Source organism: Belonocnema kinseyi, chromosome 1 (assembly GCF_010883055.1).
Source record: "Belonocnema kinseyi isolate 2016_QV_RU_SX_M_011 chromosome 1, B_treatae_v1, whole genome shotgun sequence".
Taxonomy (NCBI): domain Eukaryota; kingdom Metazoa; phylum Arthropoda; class Insecta; order Hymenoptera; family Cynipidae; genus Belonocnema; species Belonocnema kinseyi.
This window is the reverse complement of record NC_046657.1, coordinates 170,282,749-170,306,611: the sequence shown is the minus strand read 5'-3', so window position 1 is coordinate 170,306,611 and position 23,863 is coordinate 170,282,749. Positions and strand designations below refer to the sequence as shown.

At 24.5% G+C, this 23,863-nt stretch overlaps 2 protein-coding genes across 5 annotated transcripts in view; both read right to left on the bottom strand.

The window, feature by feature from the left end:
• The window catches only part of LOC117173555, a 12,325-nt gene extending 11,244 nt beyond the window's left edge, over nucleotides 1-1,081 (bottom strand). For both annotated transcript variants that reach the window (XM_033362263.1, XM_033362218.1), the window contains exons 1-3: nucleotides 917-1,081; nucleotides 458-624; nucleotides 243-356 (exon numbers count right to left, since the gene is read on the bottom strand). In XM_033362263.1, the coding sequence (XP_033218154.1) occupies nucleotides 243-356; nucleotides 458-624; nucleotides 917-1,004 (369 nt within the window). In that variant the 5' untranslated portion in view covers nucleotides 1,005-1,081. The remainder of the gene's footprint in view (nucleotides 1-242; nucleotides 357-457; nucleotides 625-916) is intronic.
• A 7,838-nt stretch (nucleotides 1,082-8,919) lies between these two features.
• Nucleotides 8,920-23,863, bottom strand: part of LOC117173340 (PTB domain-containing engulfment adapter protein 1-like) — a 155,527-nt gene continuing 140,583 nt past the window's right edge. For all 3 annotated transcript variants that reach the window (XM_033361954.1, XM_033361875.1, XM_033362030.1), the window contains 5 exons: nucleotides 22,803-23,129; nucleotides 19,434-19,699; nucleotides 15,234-15,451; nucleotides 14,491-14,711; nucleotides 8,920-10,068 (listed from right to left, as the gene is read on the bottom strand). In XM_033361954.1, the coding sequence (XP_033217845.1) occupies nucleotides 9,994-10,068; nucleotides 14,491-14,711; nucleotides 15,234-15,451; nucleotides 19,434-19,699; nucleotides 22,803-23,129 (1,107 nt within the window). In that variant the 3' untranslated portion in view covers nucleotides 8,920-9,993. The remainder of the gene's footprint in view (nucleotides 10,069-14,490; nucleotides 14,712-15,233; nucleotides 15,452-19,433; nucleotides 19,700-22,802; nucleotides 23,130-23,863) is intronic.

The window sequence follows — 23,863 nt, the reverse complement described above, 5'->3', positions numbered from 1 at the left end:
TATCCGTCTAAAAACTATTATACAGGTATTATTTCATAACCTTCTGTATCTATTACGTAACGCTGTTGTATAACTGTTACATATTTTGTTACAAAGCGCGGGTAAATTTGTTCCAGAGTGGGAAACACTTGTCGTCTTTTGTGTCATATTTATTAAGTTGTTGCTAAGCACGTCGAAAAAACGTTATTTCATTAAAATCACAAAATTTGAGAAAAAATTGAATTATAAACAAATCTGCTTACCTCTTCGCTTTTAGATTCTGGATTTTCCAAAGATGTCAAGGTTCGATCATCGTCGACATATTCAGTATTTTCAGTTTTTATAATATTTACCTCTTTTCTGTCCTTTTCAATTTTCTATTCAAAATAATATAAAATCGTTTAATTTTTGAGAAAATAAGATTATTCTTTTTGATTTATAATTTGATTTTTTATTAATAGGTATTAAATATATTTACACTTTTGTAATTAGGATTCACACATTTTTCAACGCTGTTTATTTCATCATTGAATTTCTGACCAGCTTCTATGTAATTGCAATTATTTTCTAGTTCGATATCGTAAAATGCGTTTTCTACATTTGTTTCATCATCTGGTTTCGTTTCAAACTTGGATGTTGCTAAAACTTTTTGCAGTAATTAAGTTTCATATATTTTCTTGTAGATGAATAAGTTTTAATAATTTAATAATAGTGCATGATATTATATTTTTGAAATGGTTCTACTTAAATCTTGCGGTCGAAATTAATATTAAATAAATATTTAGGTGGACAGTCACAATATTCTAAATCAGAATTTTGTGAATAACCATGTCAGGGATCAGTCTAAAAGTAATTAGATAAATTCTTTGTGAAGGTAAAATTTGAGATAATTGTAAATCATAAAATATTTTTGAAAGGTTAATTTTATTCCACTTACTTGATAATTTCTCAGTTTGAGCGGAGCTAACTTTTAGAGCCATTGAAAGAAATAATATATTTACGAATGAGAAAATTTCTTTGTACATTTTCGATAATTTAGAATTTTCGAATAAGGTGAAATAATAGTTACTGAATGATTTTCAAAGCCAAATATGCCAAATGTCATTGATGTCACTGGAGTTTATAATTTTATAAATAAAAAAGTGAATATCGGAAATCAATCTTTTTATTCTACTCAAGTTTTTTTTTCAAGTAACTTATTTATTTGATTACTGGAATACCTATTACATATTTCAAAGATGTGATTGTCAAGATCACTGATTATAGGAACTTTTTAAATAAATTTAAACTGTATTTTGAACTTTGGTGTACAAGCCTTTTTAAAATAATATCTTTGAAACCTTTTTAAAATTATTGAGATTTTTTTGAAATCCATGAAATCTTTCTGAAATCTTTCTGAAATCTTAGAAATGCGAAATATTTGTAATATATTTGAAATCCTTAAAATCTTTTTGAAATCTGAGAAATAAGACATCTTTGTATAATAATTTAAATTCTTAAATTCTTTCTAAAATCTTAGAAGTACATATTTTTTATATATATTTGATATCTTTATAAAATCCTTGAAATCTTTGTGAATTATTGAAATCCTTGGAATCTTTATAAAATCTTAGAAAATGCGAAATCTTTGTGCAATAATTGAAATATTTTTGAAATCCTTGAAAGCTCTGTGAATTATTAAAATCTTTATGGAATCAGAAACCTGGAAAATCTTCTATAATATTTCTAAAACTTTTTAATCTTTTTGAAATTCTTCTGAAATCATAGAAAACTTTCTTAATACTTTAAAATCTTGGATATTTTCGAAATCTTTCTGAGTTCTAAGTAATGTTTTAAGATGTTGTGAAATCTTTGAAATTTTATTGAAAACCTTCAAATATTTCTCAAAACCTTTGAAATCTATTAAAATCGTTGAAAATTTGATGAAATCATTTGAAATCCTTCCAAAATATTTGAAATCTTGTAAAACCTCCAAATCTTTTTAAAATACTTTTAAATCTTTGAAATCCCTAAAAATGTTCTAAAGTCAATAAAATCTTTGTGAAATCTTTTGAAATCCATGTAATATTTCCAAACCCTTTTTAAATCTTATTGAAATTACTGAAATATTTGAAATCTTTCTAAAAGTCTTAAAAATGCGAAATCTTTGTGAAATCATTGAAGTCTTTGTAAAATCTTAGAAATTTTGGTAAAATCTTTGAAATCCTTCATGAATTCTTAGACGACATATTTTGACATTTTTATGAAGTCTTTAAATTTTTCTGAAAACTGAAGTCTTTCAAAAATTGTTAACATATTTTTTTAATCTTTGAAATCTTTTGGAAATCTTAGAAATACGAAATCTTTGTAATCCTAGAATTTTTTGTGAAATTATTGAAATCTTTCTGAAATTTTTGAAATCTTTAGAATCTTTTTAAAATCTTAGAGATGTGAAATTTTTGTGAAAGTTTATAAATGTTCTGCGATACTTCAAAATCTTTCTGAGATCCTAGAAATCTTTTCAAATATATTGAAAACACATTTTCTTTGAATCTTTAAAACCTTTGTGAACTCTTTCAGAACATTTGAGATATTTTCAAGATCTGTGAAATCTTTTTAAATCTTTGATATCTTTGAAATCTTGCTGAGAACTTAGGAATCTTAAAAACATTATTGAAATCTTTTAAAATCGATTAAAATCGTTGATTTTCTTGACAAAGCTTTCTGAAAACTTCGTGCAATCATTGAAATCTTTGTGGAATCCTTTGAATCTTTATAAAATTATGAAATTCTTATGAAATCTATGAATTTTTGTGAGATTATTAAAATCTTTATGAAATATTTTTAAATGTATGAAATCCGTGAAAGACTTCTCAAATTTTTTTGAACACATTAAAATATTTGTGAATTCATTAAAATCTTTTTGTACACTTTCAGAAACCTTAGAAAACTTTCTGAAACCTCAAAATCTTTTAAATCTTTCCGAGATCTTAGGAATCTTTTAAAACTTTGTGAAATATTAAAAATTCTTTTGAGGGCCTTAAATTATTTCTGAAAACTTTGGAAAACTATTAAGATCGTTGAAAACTTTGTGAAATAATTTGAAGTATTTTAAAAATATTCGAAATTTTGTGAATCCTTGAAATATTTGTGATATTATTGAAATATTCGTGAAATTTTTGAAATCTTTGTAAAATTGTTGAAATATTTCTAAAAATCTTAAAAATGCGAGATTTTTGTGAAATCTTCAAAATCTTTGAAATTTTAAAAGAAATATTTTGAAATTTTTTTAAGTCTTTAAAATCTATTTAAATCCTTTCAATCTTTCTAAAAACTTTTTAAATCTATTTAATTTTCTAAAATCTTAGAAATCTAAGTTAAAGCGTTAAAATATTTTTAAAGTTTTGGGGATTTCTTCTGAAATCTTTAACATTTTTGTGAATTCCTAGAAATCCATGAAGTCTTAGAGGATAATCCTTTAAATCTTTCTAGAAAATTTTGAAATCTATTAAAATCGTTCAAACCTTTGTGACATTTTTTGAAATCCTTGAAATCTTTATTAATAAAATCCTTATGAAATATTTTGAAATCTTTTTAAGCCTTGAAATCTTTCTAAAATTTTTGAAATATTTTTAAAATCTTCGAAATCTTTTAGAAATCTTAGAAATACGAAATCTTGATGTAATTCTTTAAATTTTTTTTGTGAAATTGTTGAAATCTTTCTGAAATTTTTTAAAATCTTTGAAATCCTTGCAATCTTTCTAAAATCTTAGAGATTCAAAATTTTTGAAATCTTTGTGAAAACATTTAAATCTTCTGAAATATTTCAAAATCTTAAAAATCTTTCGGCGATCTTAAAAATCTTTTTAAATCGATTGAAATCATTTACATCTTTGTGAAGTCTATTAAATCCGTGTGAAATCCTTAAATTTTTCTAAAAACTTTTGAAATCTCCTATAATGGTAGAAACCTTTGTGAAAATGAAAAAAATTTTTTAAAATTAATTTTACTTAAATTTTTAAAAATATATTTTGTTTAATAGTTAAAATATATTTTTGTTAAAGCTTCAAAATATTTTTAAAGTTTTGTGCAATTTTTCTGAAATCTTTTAAATTTGTGTGAAATCATTGAAATCTTTGTAAAATCTTGGAATTTTTTGTGAATTCCTCGAAATCCATGAAGTCTTAAATAAAGAATTTTTTAAATTGTCGTAGTCTTTAAAGTCTGAAAACTTTTAAAATCCTTGAAATCTTTGTATTATTGATAAAATCCTTATGAAACATTTTTTAATCTTTCCAAAATTTTTGAAATGTTTTTCAAAACTTCGAAATCTTTTGGAAATCTTAGAAATACGAAATCTTTATGTAACTCTTGAAATGTTCGTGAAATTATTGATATCTTTCTGAAATTTGTTGAAATCTTTGAAACCCTTGAAATCTTTCTAAGATCTCAGAGATGCGAAATCTTTGTGAAAGCTTTTAAATCTTCTGAAATATTTCAAAATCTTAAAAATCTTTTTGAGATCTTAGATATCTTTTAAAATATATTGAAATCCTTTAAATCTTTGTGAAATCTATGAAATCTATGAAATCTCTGAAACCTTATAAACCTTTCTTGAATCTACAAATCTTTACAAAAATTTGTAAAACCTTTAAAATATTTCTGAGATCTTAGAAATGTGTTAAAGTTTTGTAAAATATTTTACAACACATAGAAATTCTCTAAACCTTTCTGAAAACTTTCGAAATCTATTCAAATCATTGAAAAGTTTGCGAATTTATTGCAATATTTGTGAAATCATTTAAATCTTTGTAAAAGCCATTGAATTCTTGTGAAATTGATAAAATCTTTATGAAATATTTTTAAATCTTTGAAATCCGTGAAATATTTCTCAAATTTTTGTTAAAACGTTAAAATATTTCTGAAATCATTTAAATCTTTTTGAAATCATACAGAAATCTTAGAAAACTTTCGTAAAACTTCATAATCTTTTACATTTTTCGGAGATCTTGGGTATCTTTTAAGACTTTGGAAAATCCTTAATATTCTATTGAAGGCCTTTAATTATTTCTGAAAAATTTTGAAATCCATTAAAATCGTTGAAAACTTTAGGAAATAATTTAAAATCTTTGTGAAGTTATTGAAATCTTTACAAAATAACTTTTAAATTTTTGAAATCCTTAAAATCTTCCTGAAGTTATTCCAATCTTTGTGAAATTGTTAAAATTTCGTGAAATTCTTGTAATCTTTGTAAAATTATCGAAATCTTTCTAAAAATCTTTAAAATGCGAAATCTTCGTGAAATCATTGACATCTTCGTGAAATCATTGACATCTTCGTAAAGGCTTAAAAATCTTTGCTAAAATCTTCGAAATACTTGAAATGTGTTTAAAATCTAGTGTTTAAAATCTACTTAAATACTTACGATCTTTCTGAAAACTTTTGAAATATATTAAAATCATTGAAACTGTTGCGATTTAAAAAAAAATCTTTTTGAGATTAATAAGATACTTTTGAAATATTTTAAAACTTTTGACAGCCTTGAAATCTTTCCAAAATTGTTTTAATATTTTTTAAATCTTCAAAATCTTTGTGAAATCATTGAAATGTCGATTAAATCCTGAAAGTGTTTGCCAAAATTTTGGAATATTTATCAAACTTTTGGGATCTTTATGAAATCTTTTAAATATTTCTAAAATCTTAAAAACCTTTTCTAAGGCTTTAAAATATTGTGTGAAATTTTTATAAAAACCTTGAAGTTTTTGTGAAATCCTCGAAATCCATGAAGTCTTAGAAGAAATATTTTGAAATTGTAGTAAAGTCTTAAGCATCTATTTAAATCTTTCTGGAAACTTTTGAAAGCTTTTAAAATTGTTGAAATATTTATTAACTTTTTTAAACGCCTTAAAATCTGTCTGAAATTATTGAAGTCTTTCCAGAATTGTAAAAATATTTTCAAAATCTTCGAAATCTTTATGAAATCGTTGAAATCTTGAGTTGCAAGATTTATGAAATATTTTTTAAACTTTTAGGATCTTTATAAAATCTTTTAAATCTTGGTGAAATCTTAGGAACCTTCCTTAAAGATTTAAAATATTTTTAAAGTTTTGTTAATTTTTCTGAAATATAACTTTTATGAAATTTTTGTAATATCTTTTAAATTTTTATGAAATACTCGAAATCCATGAAGTCCCAGGAAGGAATATTTTGAACTTGTTGTAAAGTTTTTAACATCTATTTAAATACTTTAGATCTTTCTAAAAACATTTAAAATCTATTAAAATCGTTGGAAAATTTCTGAAATTTTTTAAATGCCTCGAAATTTTTAAACGCCTGTCTGGTATCATTGAAATCTTTCCAAAATTATGGAAATATTTTCAAAATCCTAAACAATATATAAAATCTCGATGAAATCGTGCAAATATTTTCAAAATTTATCTAACATTTTTTAAACATTTAAGATCTTTATGAAATCTTTAAAATTTTTGTGAAATCTTAGAAACATTCCTTGAAGCTTTAAAATATTTAAAAAGTTTTGTGAAATTTTTCTGAAATCTTCGAAATTTTTGTGAAAGCATTGAAATATTTGTAAAATCTTTAAAATTTTTGTGAAAGCATTGAAATATTTGTAAAATCTTTAAAATTTTTGTGAACTACGCGAAATCCATGAAGTCTTAGAATAAATATTTTGAACTTGTTTTAAAGTCTTTAACATCTTTTTAAATCCTTTAAATCTTTCTGAAAACTTTTCAAACCTATTAAAATTGTTGAAATATTTATCAAATTTTTTAAACGCCTTAAAATCTGTCTGATATCAATAAAATCTTTCCAAAAATGTTTAATTATTTTCAAAATCTTCGAAATCCTAATGAAATATTTGAAGTCCCGATGAAATCCTGCAAATATTTTCAAAATTTATGTAATATTTTTCAAACTTTTAAGATCTTTATGAAATCTTTTAAATCTTTTTAAAATCTTAGAAGCCTTCTTTGGAACTTTAAATTATTTTTAAAGTATTGTGAATTTTTTCTGAAATCTTTAAAAAATTTTGTGAAGCAATTGCAGTTTTTGTAAAATCTTTGAAATTTTTATGAAATACGAGAAATCCATGAAGTCTTAGAAGAAATATCTTGAAATTCTTGTAAAGTCTTTCAAATCTGTTCAAATCTTTTAAATCGTTCTGAAAACTTTGGAAATCTATTAAAATCGTTGAAACATTTGTAAAATCTTTCATTATTTTCAAAATTTTCGAAATCTTTATGAAATCATTTAAATCTCGATGAAATCCTGCCAATCCTTGAAAAAAATTTTAAACTTTTGGGATCTTTATGAAATCTTTTAAATCTTTCTGAAATCTTAGAAACCTTCCTTGAAGCTTTAAAATTGTTTTTTAAAAGTTTGTGACATTTTTGTGAAATCATTGAAATTTATGTTAAATCTTTGACATTTTTGTGTAATCCTCGAAATCCATGAAGTCTTAGAAGAAATATTTTGAAATTGTTGTAAATTCTTTAAAGTCTATTTAAGTTCTTAAAATATTTCTGAACTCTATTAAAATCATTGAAAACTTTCCAAAATTGTTGAAATATTTTTAAAATCTTCGAAATCTTTATGAAATCATTTAAATCTCAATGAAATCCTGCCAATCCTTGAAAAATTTATAAAATTTTTTTAAACTTTTGGGACCTATATGAAATCTTTTAAATCTTTCTGAAATCTTAGAAACCTTCCTTGAAGCCTTAAAATATTTTTAAAGATTTGTGAAATTTTCCTGAAATTTTTGTGATATCATTGAAATCCATGAAGTCTTTGAAGAAATATTTTGAACTTGTTGTAAAGTCTTTAGCATATATCTAAATATTTTAAATTTTTCCGAAAACTTTGGAAATCTATTAAAATCGTTGAAATATTTACGAAACATTTTAAACGCCTTACAATCTATCTGAAATCATTGAAAACTTTCCAAAGTTGTTGAAATATTTTCGAAATTTTTATGAAATCATTGAAATCTCGATGAAATCTTGCCAATCGTTGCAAAAATTTATTAAATATTTTTTAAACTTTTAAGATCTTTATGAAATCTTTTTAATCTTTGTGAAATAATTGAAATTTTTGTAAAATCTTTGAAATTTTTATGAAATCCGCAAAACTCATGAAGTGTTAGAAGAAATATTTTGAAATAGTTGTAAAGTCTTTAAAATCTGTAAAAATCCTTTGAACTTTCTGAAAACTTTTGAAATATTTTAAAATCGTTGAAATGCTTATGAAATTTTTTCAACGCTTTGAAATATGTCTTATATCATTTAAATCTTTCCAAAATCTTCGAAATCTTTATGGAATCATTGAAATCTCGATGAAATTTTGCCAATCCTTGAAAAATTCAAAAATATTTTTTTTAACTTTTAAGATCTTTATGAAATAGTTTAAATCTTTGTCCGCGAAACCCATGAAGTCTTAGAAGAAATATATTGAAATAGTTGTAAAGTCTTTAAAATCTCTTAAAACCCTTTAAATCTTTCTGAAAACTTTTGAAATCTCTTAAAATCGTTGAAACATTTGTAAAATCTTTTGGAATCCTGGAAATCTTTCCAAAAACTTTGAAATCCTTGAAATCTTCGTGAAATCATTGAAATCTTTCAAAAATTGTTAACATTTTTTCAGAATCTTCGAAATCTTTCTTGTTAAATTTATGAAACCTCTATGAAGTAAATTTAAATCTTTAAAATCCTTGAAATCTTTGCAAATTTGTTTAAATCTTCTGAAATGTTTTAACAACATTTTGAATCTTTATAGAATCCTTTTAATTTTTCTGAAATCGTATAAACCTTTCTAAAAGCTTTAAAATATTTTTAAAATGTTGTGAAACTCCTCAATTTCAATTTTTGTTTCTAACGGAAAGGAACCTGAATCAAAAAAAAGAAGAACCAAAATAATAATCATACGATATATTTTTAAATGTAGTACTTAAACAATAGAGCAACAATATAAGAATTCCATATGTACATAATCCAGATCTCATTACATATATTCGATGTCAAATGTATCTCCTTTCTCTTTCTATAATAAATCTAAATAATATGTATTTTACTGACAATCGCTCCGTCGAGCTAGTTTATTAATCGCTTCGCATCTTATTTTTCGTAATAATAATAATAATAATAATAATAATAATAATAATATCATCAATCTTCCTAAAAACAAAAGACGAGAAGTGAAAATAGGATTTAAAGACGCACATTCATTTCTAGGTCTCAAACAAAAAAATTAAATCGCCTAGAGAAATATTTTTCACTTATAAGATAGCAGTGTTTAATTTTTTTTTTTAATCGGGAAATGGAAAATTCTTTTGTACACTAATTATTATTCTAATTCTACTTCGGTTAGTTTATTCACACGTGTCCGCTTGGAATACGTACACAGCCCGCGTGATCTATCGATGGCGTTTTTTACTTTTATTGCTTTTTTTTACAATTCCCAGCCGACAAAAAAATTAATGGGAAAAAAAATTCCTTTCATCTCCATAAAAGGAGAGATTCTCACCTCCAGATTGAGATATGCGACACTGAAATTCGTGGCGAGAAATAAAAAAAATTCTAAGTTCAGAGTTGCTCAGAGTATAAAGTTGCAGTTTAAAATTTTAAATTTTATAGTTTTCTAGCTCAAGGATTAATTTTGAAATTTAATTTAAACTCAAAGTCGGTGTAAATTGAGAGAATTAAATTTTCAATTTGTCAGAGAGATGGAGGCTTTATTTTCTAAAAATCTAGAACTCTTTTAGTGTCTCTTTTCCTTATGGGAGATAAAATAGATTATCTGAATTAGAAATTAGTGAAGACTGCTTTCAACGCAGAGAAGATGCGGTTAAAAATCACTGAGCGATATAAATATCGGAGATTCATAAATACGATTATCGTAGATAGTAAATTGACTAATTTTGGTTTCAGGCCTTTCGAGTGGTCCCATCAGTTTTCGCTCACTTGTTTGTTTTTTCTTTTCTTTTGCAAATTCGAGCTCCATCGGATTTTAGTTGGGTTTTTAGTTTCGCAGCGGGTCCAGACTTTCGAGTGAGAAATCGTCTGTGCCGATGGAAAGCCCTCTGCTAAATCCATCCTAAAAAATGTAAAAAAAAAACTTTGATTTTTATTCGCTGTATTTTTTAACGCTTTCACAAACCTCCAATATACCCCCAAAATAATTTTGAGTTGGAAACAAATTAATTTTCAACAAGAAATAACGGAATTTTAAGAAAATAGTTCAATTTTCAACATAACTCATGAATTTTCAACTAAAATGATGAATCTTCAACTGAAATAGTTGAATTTTCAAAAACAAAAAATTGTATTTTGCTGAAAAAGATAAATTGTAAAAAAAAAACTTAAATAATTAAATTTTAAGTTAAAACAATTAATGTTTAATCAAAGACGTGAATTTTCAACTAAAACAAGGTAATATTTAATCGAAACAAGTTACATTTTCAAACAAAATGATTAGTTCTTAAATAAAATTATGAATCTTCAACTGGAGTAGTTGAATTTTAAACCAAAAAGATGAATTTCTAAACAATAAAATTAATTTTTGCACAAAAAGATTTTTTTAATACATTTTTAACAAACTACATGCATTTTTAAAGAAATACTTGAATTTCCAATTAAAGAAGACAAATATTCAACTAAATAGTTGAATTTTGAATTAAGATAAAAGAGTGTTCAACAGAATATGGAATAGTTACATTTTTAGTTAAAAACAATAATTTTCAATCTAATTGACGAATTTTCAAGTAAAATGATGAATCTTCAACTGAAATAAATGAATTTTCAACAAAAAAAAACAACTTATTTTTACTGAAAAAGATAATATTACCAATCAAAACGAAAATAATTAAGTTTAAGCTTTAAAAAATCAATGTTCAAAGAAAAGCTGAATAATTATATTTTTAGTCAAAAAATTAATGTTCAACTAATGAGAGGAATTTAGAACTAAAATTTTGAATATTCAAACGGAATAATAGTTACATTTACAGTTTTAAAAAATTAATAATTTACAACCCAAAATTAAATAGCTCATTTGTCAAAGCACAAAAATAAATTCTTACTTAAATTGATGAATATTGAAACCAAAAATAATAATTTTAAAGAAAAGAGTATACTTAAATTTTTAATCGATAAGAACAGTTTTTAAACAAGGAGATAAACTTCCAAAGAAAAAGATAATTTTCTGCACAAAGAAACTTTTTTAACAAAATATGCGAATCTTCAACAGAATAATTGAATTTTCAATTAAAAAAGACGATTTTTCAGTCAAATTGTTGAATTTTGTACAAAAAAGGGAAATTTTCGGCCAAAAATGTAACAGTTAAATTTTCAATTGGAGAAATTAATTTTCAACCAAACTGATGAATTTTCAACGTAAAATGATGAATCTTTAACTGGAAGAGGTGAATTTTGTATCCACAAAAAAGCTGAAATTTTAATCATAAAAATTAAATTTATACAAAAAATACCAATTTTACACGAAGTACATAAATTTCAAAAATAAATAGTTTAATTTATAAATAAACAATATCAGATTTGAAACAAATAGTGACATTATCATCCAGAAAAGATCAATTTCCCACAAAAAAATGAAACTCCCTGTTCTCGAATAGAAAAAAAATAATGTAATAAAATTACTTGTTCAAGTCAGGATAAAGGGAAGTTAAGCGAATAAAACGTGATGATTTTTTTTTTTAATTGAGAAAATGATTGTTTCTGTATATTTGATACATCATCAACTCGATTATCAAACTTCAGGCAAAGAAAAAAATCTCACAGAGCAAAAAATTGCAAAAGGTTTTTCTTATATTAGAGAAAAAAATTCTTTCTCTATTATAGTTTAGACAAAAATGTACAAAATCAGATTCAAGCAACTTTAAATTCTTGAGATAATATGATAATCTATCTTTTGAATAAATAAAAAGCCAATCATTTTTGAGTTTTCACTGTAAAATCGTTAAATTTTGTAGGTTAAGTCTATAGTGCATTAAATGATAGTTGCACCTGAACAAATAAGTCTTTTAATATTAAATATCTTAAAGTATATTCTTCATTTCTTTTTGTAATAAAAACTCTTTAGATGCATGTGAACAACTAATATCCAATGTCAACAAAAATAAGTACTCTTCAACAGTAATAAAATATAATTTAATTAGAAGAAACCGATATAATCTGAAAAATGTCAGATCTCAAAACTGTAAATAAGTAAGTGAATCCGTAACCTAATAAAATATAAAATAAATATATAAATAAAAATAATACATAACAAAGACCCGCGACTGTATATCAAGTAGAAATCACTTTGCTAAATTGACCAAAATTATTGAAATAATAAAAACTTGCACTTTACTCCCGGTCTGTAATGAATTCATGGAATTCAAGGGATTCACGAAATTAAAGAAATTCAAAGACTTCAAGGAATTCAAAGAATACATGGAATTCATGAAATTCCAGGAATTCGCAGAATTCACGAAATTCAAAGAATTCATGAAATTAACGAAATTCAAGGATTTCACGGAATTCACGAAATTCAAGGATTACATGGAATTAAAGAAATTCACGAAATTCAATGAATTCACGAATTTCAAATAATTCGTGAAATTCGCGAAATTGAAGGATTTCATGGAATTCAAGGATTTCATTTAATTTACGAAATTCAAAGAATTCAACGAATTCACGGAATTCACCAAATTCAAGAATTTCATGGTATTCGGGGAATTTAATCAATTTCATGGAATTCTCGAAAGTAAACGAATTTAAAGAATTCGCGAATTCACGAAATTCAAAGAATTCATGAAATTCACAAAACTCAAGGATTTCATAGAGTTCATGGAATTCAAGGATTTCAAAGAATTCATGGAATTAAAGTAATTTAAAGACACATGGAACTAACGAAATTTAAGGAATTCATGCAATGATGTAAATTCACGAAATTAAAGGAATTCATGGAACCCATGGAATTTACAAAACTCATCAAATTCAGGCAATTTGCGGAATCCTAAGAATTCACGAAATGCAAGGAATTTACGGAATTCACGATGGTAAAGGCATTCATGGAACTCACGGAATTCACGAAATTCAAAGAATTCTTGAAACTCACGAAATTGAAGGATTTCATGGAATTCAAGGATTTCATTTAATTCACGAAATCCAAAGTATTCAACGAATTCACGCAATTCACAAAATTCAAGGATTTCATGGAATTCGAGGAATTTAATGATTTAATGGAATCCTCGAAATTAAAGGAATTTAAAGAATTCACGAAATTCAAAGAATTCATGAAATTCACAAAACTTAAGGGTTTCATGGAATTCATGGAATTCATGGAATTCAAAGAATTCACGAAATTGAAGGAATTCATGGAACCCAAAGAATTTACAGAACTCATGGAACTCAGGCAATTTACGGAATTCAAAGAATTCACGAAATACCAAGAATTCACGAAGTTAAAGGAATTCATGGAACTTACGGAATTCACGAAATTCAAGTATTTTATGGAATTCTGGAAATTAAAGAATCTCACGGAATTTAGGCACTTTTACGGAATTCACGGAATTCATGGAACTCACGAAATTCCAGGATTGCATGGAATTCGCGGAGTTGACGAAATTGAATGAATGTATGGATTTCACGAAATTCAAGGAATTCATTTAACTCGCGGAATTCAGGAAATTCACGAAATTCAAGGAATTCAAGGAATTGGCACAATTAATGAAACTCACGGAATTTAGGAAATTCACGAAAACCAAGGATTTCGTGGAAATTGTGAAATTAATGGAATCCAAGGAATTCGCGAAATGAATGGAATTCAAGGAATCTACGAAATTCAAGGAATTCGTGAACCTCGCAGAATTCACCGAACTCGCAGAATTCAGTCACTTTCATGGAATTCAGTCACTTTCGTGGAATTCACGGAATTCTATTAATTCATGGAATTCAAGGATTCCGTAGAATTCGCGGAATTCACGAAATTAAAGGAATATATAGAACTCACGAAATTCACGGAATTCAGGCACTTTTATATAATTCAAAGAATCCATGGAATTCGTGGAATTCACGAAACAAACGGAATTCATGGGTCTCACAGAATTCAAGCAATTTATGGAATTCAAAAAATTCAAGGGATTCACGAAATTAAACAAATTCAGGTAATTTATGGAATTAAAAGAATTAAAAAATTCAAGGAATTCAAGAAGTTAATGGAATTCATGAAACTCGCGGAATTTAGACAATTCATGGAATTCAAGGAATTAATAGAATTAAAAGAATTGGTGGAATTCATAGAATTCCAGGATTTAAAGGCATTTCATGAATTCCTTGAATTCCATCAATTCCTTGAATTCACTGAATACGCGGCGCGCTCAGCCCATTATATTATAATATACCCAATTGGACATTCTTTCAGCCACGGAAATAAAAGAAAAAATATATAACCATTCAACCCCATTTTCAATCCCCATCCAATCTCATCTTCACCCCTTGTAATTTATGTTCAAATTACCTTCATTTCTAGAAGCCTCTTGTCCAGAAGACCGATAGCGTTTTCTAATTCCTGCTGACTGGGTCCCGAACTTGCTGTCGAGCTTCCAAATTCTCCCATTTCGAAAGGATCATTAAAATCGTTTTTCCCGAAAGGCGAGGGATTGAAGGGAACGCTACCAAAAAGATCCTCCTTTGCCCCATTTTGTCGCCTCGAGTCCTTCGATTTCGGCGGAGGAGCCACTGCAATATTTATAAAACCGGATCAATGAAATTATTTAAAGTATCTATTAAGTTTAATTAAAGCAGTGGTCATTTTTAAAGTCAGATATTTGAAAAAACAATCGTTTTCCATGATTTTAAGAATCAAAATATTACAACTGAAGTCATTCTACTGTTTCCAATTTTGAAAGCAAATTTTTCAGTGACTTCTTCTATGGCTCTAAATCGTAAGAACAATTAAACAATCCAAATTTTTTTAAGCAAATAATTATATTTTCGGATTATTTAGTTATTTTTTAAATTGAAAACAGTAGAGTTGTAGAGAATGTTTTCCTGGAACAAAATAAGCCGTCATTTATTAAAATGCAATCATTTGTCAAAAATTGGTAAGGAAAGACGGTCAGAAAAAATTCAATTACAAAAAACATGGTTAAAATTAATGTTTTTTTCTTGTGAATTTAAATGTTTTTTATTTGAAATAAAATCAGTTATAATATTTTGATTTTTAAAATCATAGGAAAATTATAAAAATTATAAACTTACAAAGAGGAGGAGAATTTAATCCATTAGATTGTGAGAAGAAATTTGAAACCGGAGAGGATTGTCCATTCAAAAGAGGATTATTATTGGATTGATGATTTGACAATCCGTTTGATGCACTTTCAAAGGCTCTAGGATTGAAATCTTCTTCGAACTCGTCCATTAAAAGGCCCTCCAATTTTGTACCGACTGACGGCGAAGGCGTCGACGGCGAGTCTTTTCTGTAGGCGAAATTAAGAAATAAACCTTTCAATATTAAATTAGGGTTGAATATGAAGTTTTACATACTAAATAATTATAAATGCCAAGTTTTTAAAAATTGGGGTGCCGAAATTGCAAGTATTTCAAATTATAACTTTTAAATTTAACAAATATTATTAATTTGGAACTATTTGTGAATAATATAAAATATAAAAATATAAATTGTGTCAACAATTTTGATATTTGTTTAAATTTCAAAATAAATAAATAAAAATGTTATTGTTGAAATCTATAGTAATATAATTGATCTGTATTATTATTATAAATAATTTATTAATCATAGATATAAAAAAATACCGTCACCAAATTTTTCAAATCTTAAAAATGAACTTCAATTGTCTATTTAAAATGTTATTCTTTAATCAATAAATTATAAAAATTGCTATTTTTATAAATCGCAGGTTTCGAAACCAATTAGAACATGAATTTTTTTAATTAAAACTTTAGTCTTCCTCGCTAAAAAGTCGGCCACTAAATTATTCATTAAGAATCTATATTTTTATATAAAAATTCAAAGATTCCGTTGAAAAGTCATTCTTCTTGGTAGAAAATTCAACTTTTTTGTTTGAAAATCATCTTTTTGGCTTGATAACGCAACAATTTGATTGAAATCTGTTTTTTTCTATTATCTTGAATGACAATTTTTTTTAAATTTAAAATCCAATTATTTTGTTGGACAATCATATTATTGGTTTGAAAATGTATCTTTTTCTGTAGAAATTTTCTTTTTTTGGTGTTAAAAATGCAACTGTCTGGTTAAAAATTAATCTTTTTCAGTTGAAATAGTAAATTTTAAGGTAGAAAACTCAAGTTTTTTGTAGAAAATGCGCATTTTTCAGCTGGAAAATTAAACATTTTGGTAGAAAATTTAAATATATGATTAAAAATTTACGTATTTTGTTGAAACTTCGTCGTTTCTTATTAAATCCGACTATTTTTAATAAAAGTTTATATATTTTTGTTGAAATATCAACTATTGCATAATACGTTAAAAATGATTTTTTTTTACTTAAAATTAAACTGTTTTGTTGAAAATTCAATTGATTGGTTTTAACGTAACATTGTGTTGAAAATTCATATTATCGGGCTCAAAATTCAACTATTTTATAAAAAATTCGTATCTTTGTCTTGAAAATTCCACATTTTAGTATAAAATTTCACTATTTGGTACGAAATTAAACTGGTTTATAGAAAATTCACTTTTTTTATTGAAAATTAATTCTTCTCATTAGAAATTTAACCACACCATTTTCGTTGAAAATTGATATTTTTTAGTCTAAAAATTCAACTACTTTGTTAAAAGTTTTCAGAAGCAAAAAAATATATAAAATAAAAATTACTTTAATAAAATTAAGACTAAAATCACGTCCATTAATCAAAATATTTATTTAAAAAATGTTTATTGAAAAATCATATTTTTTATTGAAAGTTCAACTATTTGATTAAAAATTTATGTATTTTGTTTAAAATTCGTATTTTTTTGTGTATTTAACTGTTTTTTAAATTTAAAATTAGTATTTTAAAGTTAAAAATACAAATTTTTTGTATAAAATTCGTCCCTTTGGCTTGAAAATTTAAAAGTCTTCTAGAAAATTAATATTTTTACAGATAATTGATCTATTGGATTTTTGGTTAAAAATTAAAGTATTTTGTTGAAATTTCTTTTTTTTTGCCTGAATCCAACTATTTTTAATTTAAATTAAAAACTTGATGTTGAAATGTCAACTATTAAATTATTAGTTGAAAATTCATCTTTTTAGATTGAAAATTCAACTCCCTGGTTGAAAGTTGAACTGCTTTTTTAAAAATTCATTTTTTTTAGTTGTAGATTTATAATTTTAGTTGAAAATTCGTATTTTTTTTTGTAAATTTTTTTTACGTCAAATTGAAATATTTTGTTGAAAATTCAATAGATTGGTTTTAACATATTCTCTGGCTCAAAATTCAAGTATTTCATTTGAAAAATCATCTTTTTGGCTTGAAAACTCCACAATTTGGTGTAAATTCAACTATTTGGTACAAACTAAACTGCTTTGTAGGAAATTCGATTTTTTTATACTGAAAATTCTTCTCTTTAATAAAAATTAAGCTACACAACTTTCGGTTAAAAATTGATATTTTTTAGTTTGAAAAATCAAATATTAGATAAGTTAAAAAATTTCAGACGAAAAATAAAAAAATTAATGAAAAACATTTAACTGCTTAGTTACAAATTTATGTATTTTGTTGGAAATTCGGCTTTTTTGGTGGAAAATTAATCTTCATATATTTGAAAATTAAATTTTCAACGTTGCAAAATTAAATTTTCTTCAAATTTCAACACTTGAATTTTCAACTATTAAAATTTAAAGTCGTGGAAATTACATTTTCTTTAATTTTCAACAATTCAAATTTCAAGTGTTGTAAACTGAAAATTAAATAAAATTGAAAATGGGAATTTTAATCTTTGAAAATTAATGAAAATCGAATTTTCAATTGTCGATAATTCAAGACTATTAAAAATGGAATTTTAAGTAGATACATTTTTAACAATTCAAAATTTGAAATTAAATTAAATTGAAAATTGAAATTTTAACATTTGAAAATTTTAGAAAATTCAATTTTCTACTGTAGAAAATTGATAAATATTAAAAATTGAATATTTAGAAGATTAATTTTCAATATATGAATGTTCAAACGTTGAATATTTGAGAAACTTGAAAATTAAATATTCAACGTTGGAAATTTAAATTTTCTTCTATTTCCAACACTTGAATTTTTAATTATTAAAATTTTTTAATTAAAGTCGTGAAAATTTAATTTTCTTTAATTTTCAACGATTAAAGTTTCAACTTTTGTAAATTAAAAATAGAATTGAAAATGGAAATTTTAACCTTTGAAAATTAATGAAAATTCTATTTTTAATTGTCGATAATTCAAAATTATTCAAAATCGAATTTTAAGTACATAAATTTTTAACAATTCAAAATTTTAAATTAAATTAAATTGAAAATTGAATACTCCACAATTTGGAGTATAATTCAACTATTTGGTACAAATCTAAACTGCTTTGTAGAAAATTCGCTTTTTTCACTGAAAATTCTTCGCTTTAATGAAAATTTAGCTACACCACTTTCGGTTGAAAATTGATATTTTTAGTTTAAAAATGCAACTATTAGATAAGTTAAAAATTTTCAGAGACGAACAAAAAAAATTAATAAAAATTATTGAAATAAAATTTTGAACTAGCATCCCATCCATAAAATTTGTTTAAAATTCGTCTTTTTGGAAAAAATTTAACTGTTTTGTTACAAATTTATGTATTTTTTTGGAAATTCGTTTTCTCTGGAAAAAAATTAATCTTCTTGGTTGAAAATGCAACTGTTTTGTAGAAAATTCATTTTATTTTTATTGCAAATTAATTTTTTCACTGAAAATTGATTTATTCAATTTTTGTTTGAAATTCGATATTTTTTAGTGGAAAATTCATGCTTTTTTGTTTCAAAACAGTTTTTTATGTGTGTTAAAAATGCAACTGTATGGTTGAAAACTAATCTTTTTTAGTTGACGATTCAAGTATTCTGTTGTAAATTTGTATTTTTTGGTAATATTAATCTGTTTTTTATTAAAAATAAAAACCTTTTTTGGTTTTGAAATCATCTATCACATTTATTGGTAAAAATTAATATTTTCAGGTTGAAAATGTAACTATTTTGTAAATATACCATCTGTTTTGTAGAAAATGTATGCCATTCGTTGAGGATTTATCCTTTTTTTTTTAAATGTACGTATTTAATGAAAAATTTAGCTCTTTGTTTAAAAAATCGACTTTTTGAATTGGAAATTTAAAATTTTGCTGAGATTTGCGAAATTTTTATACATAAAAAGTCTTTAAATTATTTTTCTTTTTTGTAAAAAAAAAGTTTTCAGTTGAAAGAAAATATGATTTTTTTTATTTCTTACGCGATAAAATCGTCATCAAAGGATTTTTCGAAACTCCTTGGAGGAACTGGAGGTGGCTGTAGAGAACCATTTGACGCATTTCCATTCGTATCGTTGCTAGAATTGAGAATAAATTTCGTCGGGCCTCCATTTACTCGAGGAATATCCGTTAATGAATTCGACGTCGTTGTCGTTGACGCCGTCGTCGTTGACGATGCAGCAGGTGTCTCAGGAACGTGCAAAATGTCAGGAATATTATGCTGTGAAAGATACGAAGAAATATCCGCCTGGAAAAAAATTCAATTATTTATTAACCATTAAATATTTTACAAGACATTTTTAAATCGAAAATAAAATTATTCGAGAGCATCGTTTTTGAACATTTTCAATTTTAAATTCTTCAATTATGATGTCTTTAAATTTTAAAAGATATAAATTTAATGAAACTCAAAGGATTAAATTTGAAAGTATTTAACTATCCAGGCTTTCCAAATAAAATTATTTAATTTTAAACAATTGAATATGAAATTATCCGACTTGGAAATAATCAAGTTTTATTTTATGTTTAAAGCAAAATTTAACAATTTTTAATTAGGTTCATGTTCTTCACCGCAAATTTGTATTTTATAATAATAAAAAATTCTATTTAAAGAAGATTTACAACTTTAGGAACATTTTTAGCTTATTTTAGCATTTTTACTGAAAATTGTTATTTTTAGTGAAAAATAATTAGATTTAAAAAAAGATTAAAATTTTGTTTATAATTGTAGGTTAAGTTAACGGTTTCCGATACAGATTTCAATAAAAAGTTTTTTGTATTACTGTTTTTTGTCCTGAATTATTTCTGGTACTTTTATTAAAAAATTATTTGATTTCAAAAAATATTTACAATTTTTCAACAACTTTATTTTAGTTAAATCTTACAAGTGTTTTACGTTGGAAATTAAAAATCTTATTTAAAAAATAGATTATACAAATAAAATTCACAATTTTTGAAATTTCTTGAGTTACTTTGGCGTTTTACATAGAAAATTGCTATTTTAAAACACAAATGAATATAATTAGGACAAAATTTAGAATATTTGAAGAATATTAAAAATCATACTATTGAAAATAGAAGAATATTGAAAATTGAATTTTCAGCTTTTGGAAATTAAATTTTTAACACTTGAATTATCAACATTTGAAAATGCAAGTATCGAAAATTAAAGAAATTTTTGATTTTAAAAATTTTTTAAAGTTGAAGATTCAACTGTTGAAAAGTAAAGAAAATTGAAATTTAAATGTTAACTCCTGGAAGAAAATTCTATTTAAACTGCACAAAATCCATAAATATTAAGAATTGAATATTATGTAGTTAATTCAATATTTAAAATTAAATTAAACTGCAAATGGAAAATATAAAATTTGAAAATTGAAGAGAATGCTATTTCCTACTATCGAAAATGGAATAATATTACAAATTTAATTTTCAATTATTAAAATTGAAAAATTAAAGTCATGGAAATTACAATTTCTTAAATTTTCAGCACTTCAATTTTCAAGTGTTGTAAATTGAAAATTAAATCAAATTGAAAATGGAAATTTTAACCTTTGTAAATTAATAAAAAAAAAAAAAAACAATTTTTAATTTTCGATAATTCAAGACTATTAAAAATGGAAGTTTAAGTAGTTACATTTTTAACAATTCAAAATTTAAAATTAAGTTAAATTAAAAACGAAAATTGTAACATTTAAAAATTGTAAAATAATTCCAGTTTCTACTGCAGAAAATTAAAGAATATTAAAAAATGGAATATTTAGCAGTTTAATTTTCAATAGATGAACAATCAAACGTTGCAAATTTACGAAACTTGGAAATTAAATTTTCAACATTAGGAATAAAAATTTTTTTCTATTTTCAACACTTGAATTTTCAATTATTAAAATTTTAAAATTAAAGTCGTGATAATTAAATTTTCTTTAATTTTCAACACTTCAATTTTCAACTGTTATAAATTAAAAATAGAATTAAAAATGGAATTTTAAACTTTGAAAATTAATGAAAATTCAATTTTCAATGGTCGATAATTCAAGACTATTAAAAATCGAATTTTAAGGAGATACATTTTTAACAATTCAAAATTTTAAATTAAATTAAATTGAAAATGGAAATTTAACATTTGAAAATTGAATAAAATTATATTTCATACTGTAGAAAATTGATAAATATTAAAAATTGAATATTTAGAAGTATAATTTTCAATAGATGAACTTCAGCCGTGGAAAATTGGAGAAAACTGAATTTTCAACGTTGGGAATTAAAATTTTCTTCTATTTTCAACACTTGAATTTTCAATTGTCCAAATTTTTTAAATAGCGCCTTGGAAATTCCCTTTTCTTCGATTTTCAACACTTTAATTTGCAACAGCTGAAAATTAAAAATTAAATAACATTGAAAATTGAAATTTTAACGTTTGAAAATTGCAGAAAATTCCTTGTTCAATTGTGGAAAATTGAAGAAGATTAAAAATTGAAATTTTAGCAGTTAAATTTTCAGCAGATGAAGATTCATTAGTCGAATATTGGAGAAAAATGACAATTGAATTTTTAACTTCCGGAAACTAAATTTTCTTTCATTTTCAACACATGAATTTTTAAGGGTTGAAAATTTTTTATTAAAGAAATAAGAAAATAGACATTTAATAAAAATTCAATTTTCTTCAATTTTCAACGATTTAAAATTAATCTTTGAAAAATGAATTTAAAAAATGAAGAAAATTAAAAATTTCCTTTGTAACTGTTGAAAATTTAAGAAAAAAAGCGAATTTGTTTCTTCAGAGTTAAACAAATAAAACATTTAAACCTACACAAAATTTCAATAAAGTCGACTTTTTCGAAAATGGCTCGTAATTGCAAATTAATTGTCGAAAATCCCAACTCTGATCATCTCCTTGTTAAATAAAAAATATGAAGTTTAAAAGAAGATTTACAATCTTAAGCAAATTTTTGGTTACGTTATCTTAATGTTTTTCATTTAAAACAGCTATTTTTTATTTTTTAAATATTATTAGATTTCAAAAAATTGCAAATGCACACAAATTTAGATCATGTTCGTGTTTTTAGTCGGAAGTTTGTATTTTTCGCAAAAATGCAACGGTTTGATTGTCTATAATTTGTAAACAAAATATTACATATTAATTCTGAAGGAAAGATATTAATTTTCACCAAAATTAAAAAAAAATATTCTCATTGATTTTCTTTTCTATTATTTCAGATAATAGGTGCTATAAAATATAAAAGTTTTGTACCAATATTAATTTATTATTTAAATATAAAAATTTCGTGTAACAACAAAAAAACGGATAATCGTGTGATTGTTTTCTCGTTATAATAAAAATAAATACAAACCGATCCTTTGATGGAAGCGATGTCTTGCAGTCGCTGTCTGTAAATATTATTCTCGTGCTCAAGTCGCTTAATTTTCTGTTTGAGAACCATAGAACGCCTTTGAGCTTCTAAATCTTTTCCAGATGTCTCTAAAAATCTTTTATAAGCCAAATCAAAGGCTTGGCCAATCGTCAGTGTAATTTCTTCCGAGAGTTTATCACTCACAAAAACAAAGCACGTATGCCTTTCTGCATCTTCCTCTTTTGCGATAAACGTGAAGAATTTTTTCTCACCCTTATCATCCGCGCAATAGGAAATCCGATGCAGCGGATACTGGTGAAGAATTCGCTGTTGAAAATAATTCATTTAGATCAATTTATTATTTTTATTATCATGAACATAATAGATAATTGAGGACTATGTTCCAACATTGGAATTATTCAAAAATAAGTTTGCAGAAATCAAAATGTACAGAATTTTTCACTTATTTAATTATGAAGACTTTTACTCAAAAATTGTTTTTTCATTGAGAAAAAATGGTTGGAAAATTATTTTAAAGGAACGTCCATTAATTACATAAGGATGATATTTAATTTTTTTAGAGATCAACGATCCACTCAATTTCAGTCCATATCCGAAAAAAATTCCCTAATTTTTTTCGATTTTAAAAGGTGCCGGTTTGGACATGAAGTTTCCCATGTAAAATGCATGGGGAAAATCACTTTTTTGAGTTTTTGGAATAATTTTTAGGGTTTGAAAAAATGTGGCCGAAAAGTATGGGGCCTGTTGAGAATTATTCAACGAAGAATTTCATGTATCAAACATATGGGTTTGACACCCCTAACACACCCCACCGAGTACCTGAAAATTACTCTTAAAACAAAAAATGTCAATTCTTCATGAAGTCATCCTTTTGAGCACTGTATTCTTTTTTGTTTTTTTTTACTTTAAATTATTAATATTGGTCTAGTGGAATATCTATTATCATTGCTTAATTAATTTTTTATTATTCAAACAAATGGAATTTGTTTCGAAAATTTATTTTTTCCTCTTAAAATGATTACTTTTAGTATATCGGAATA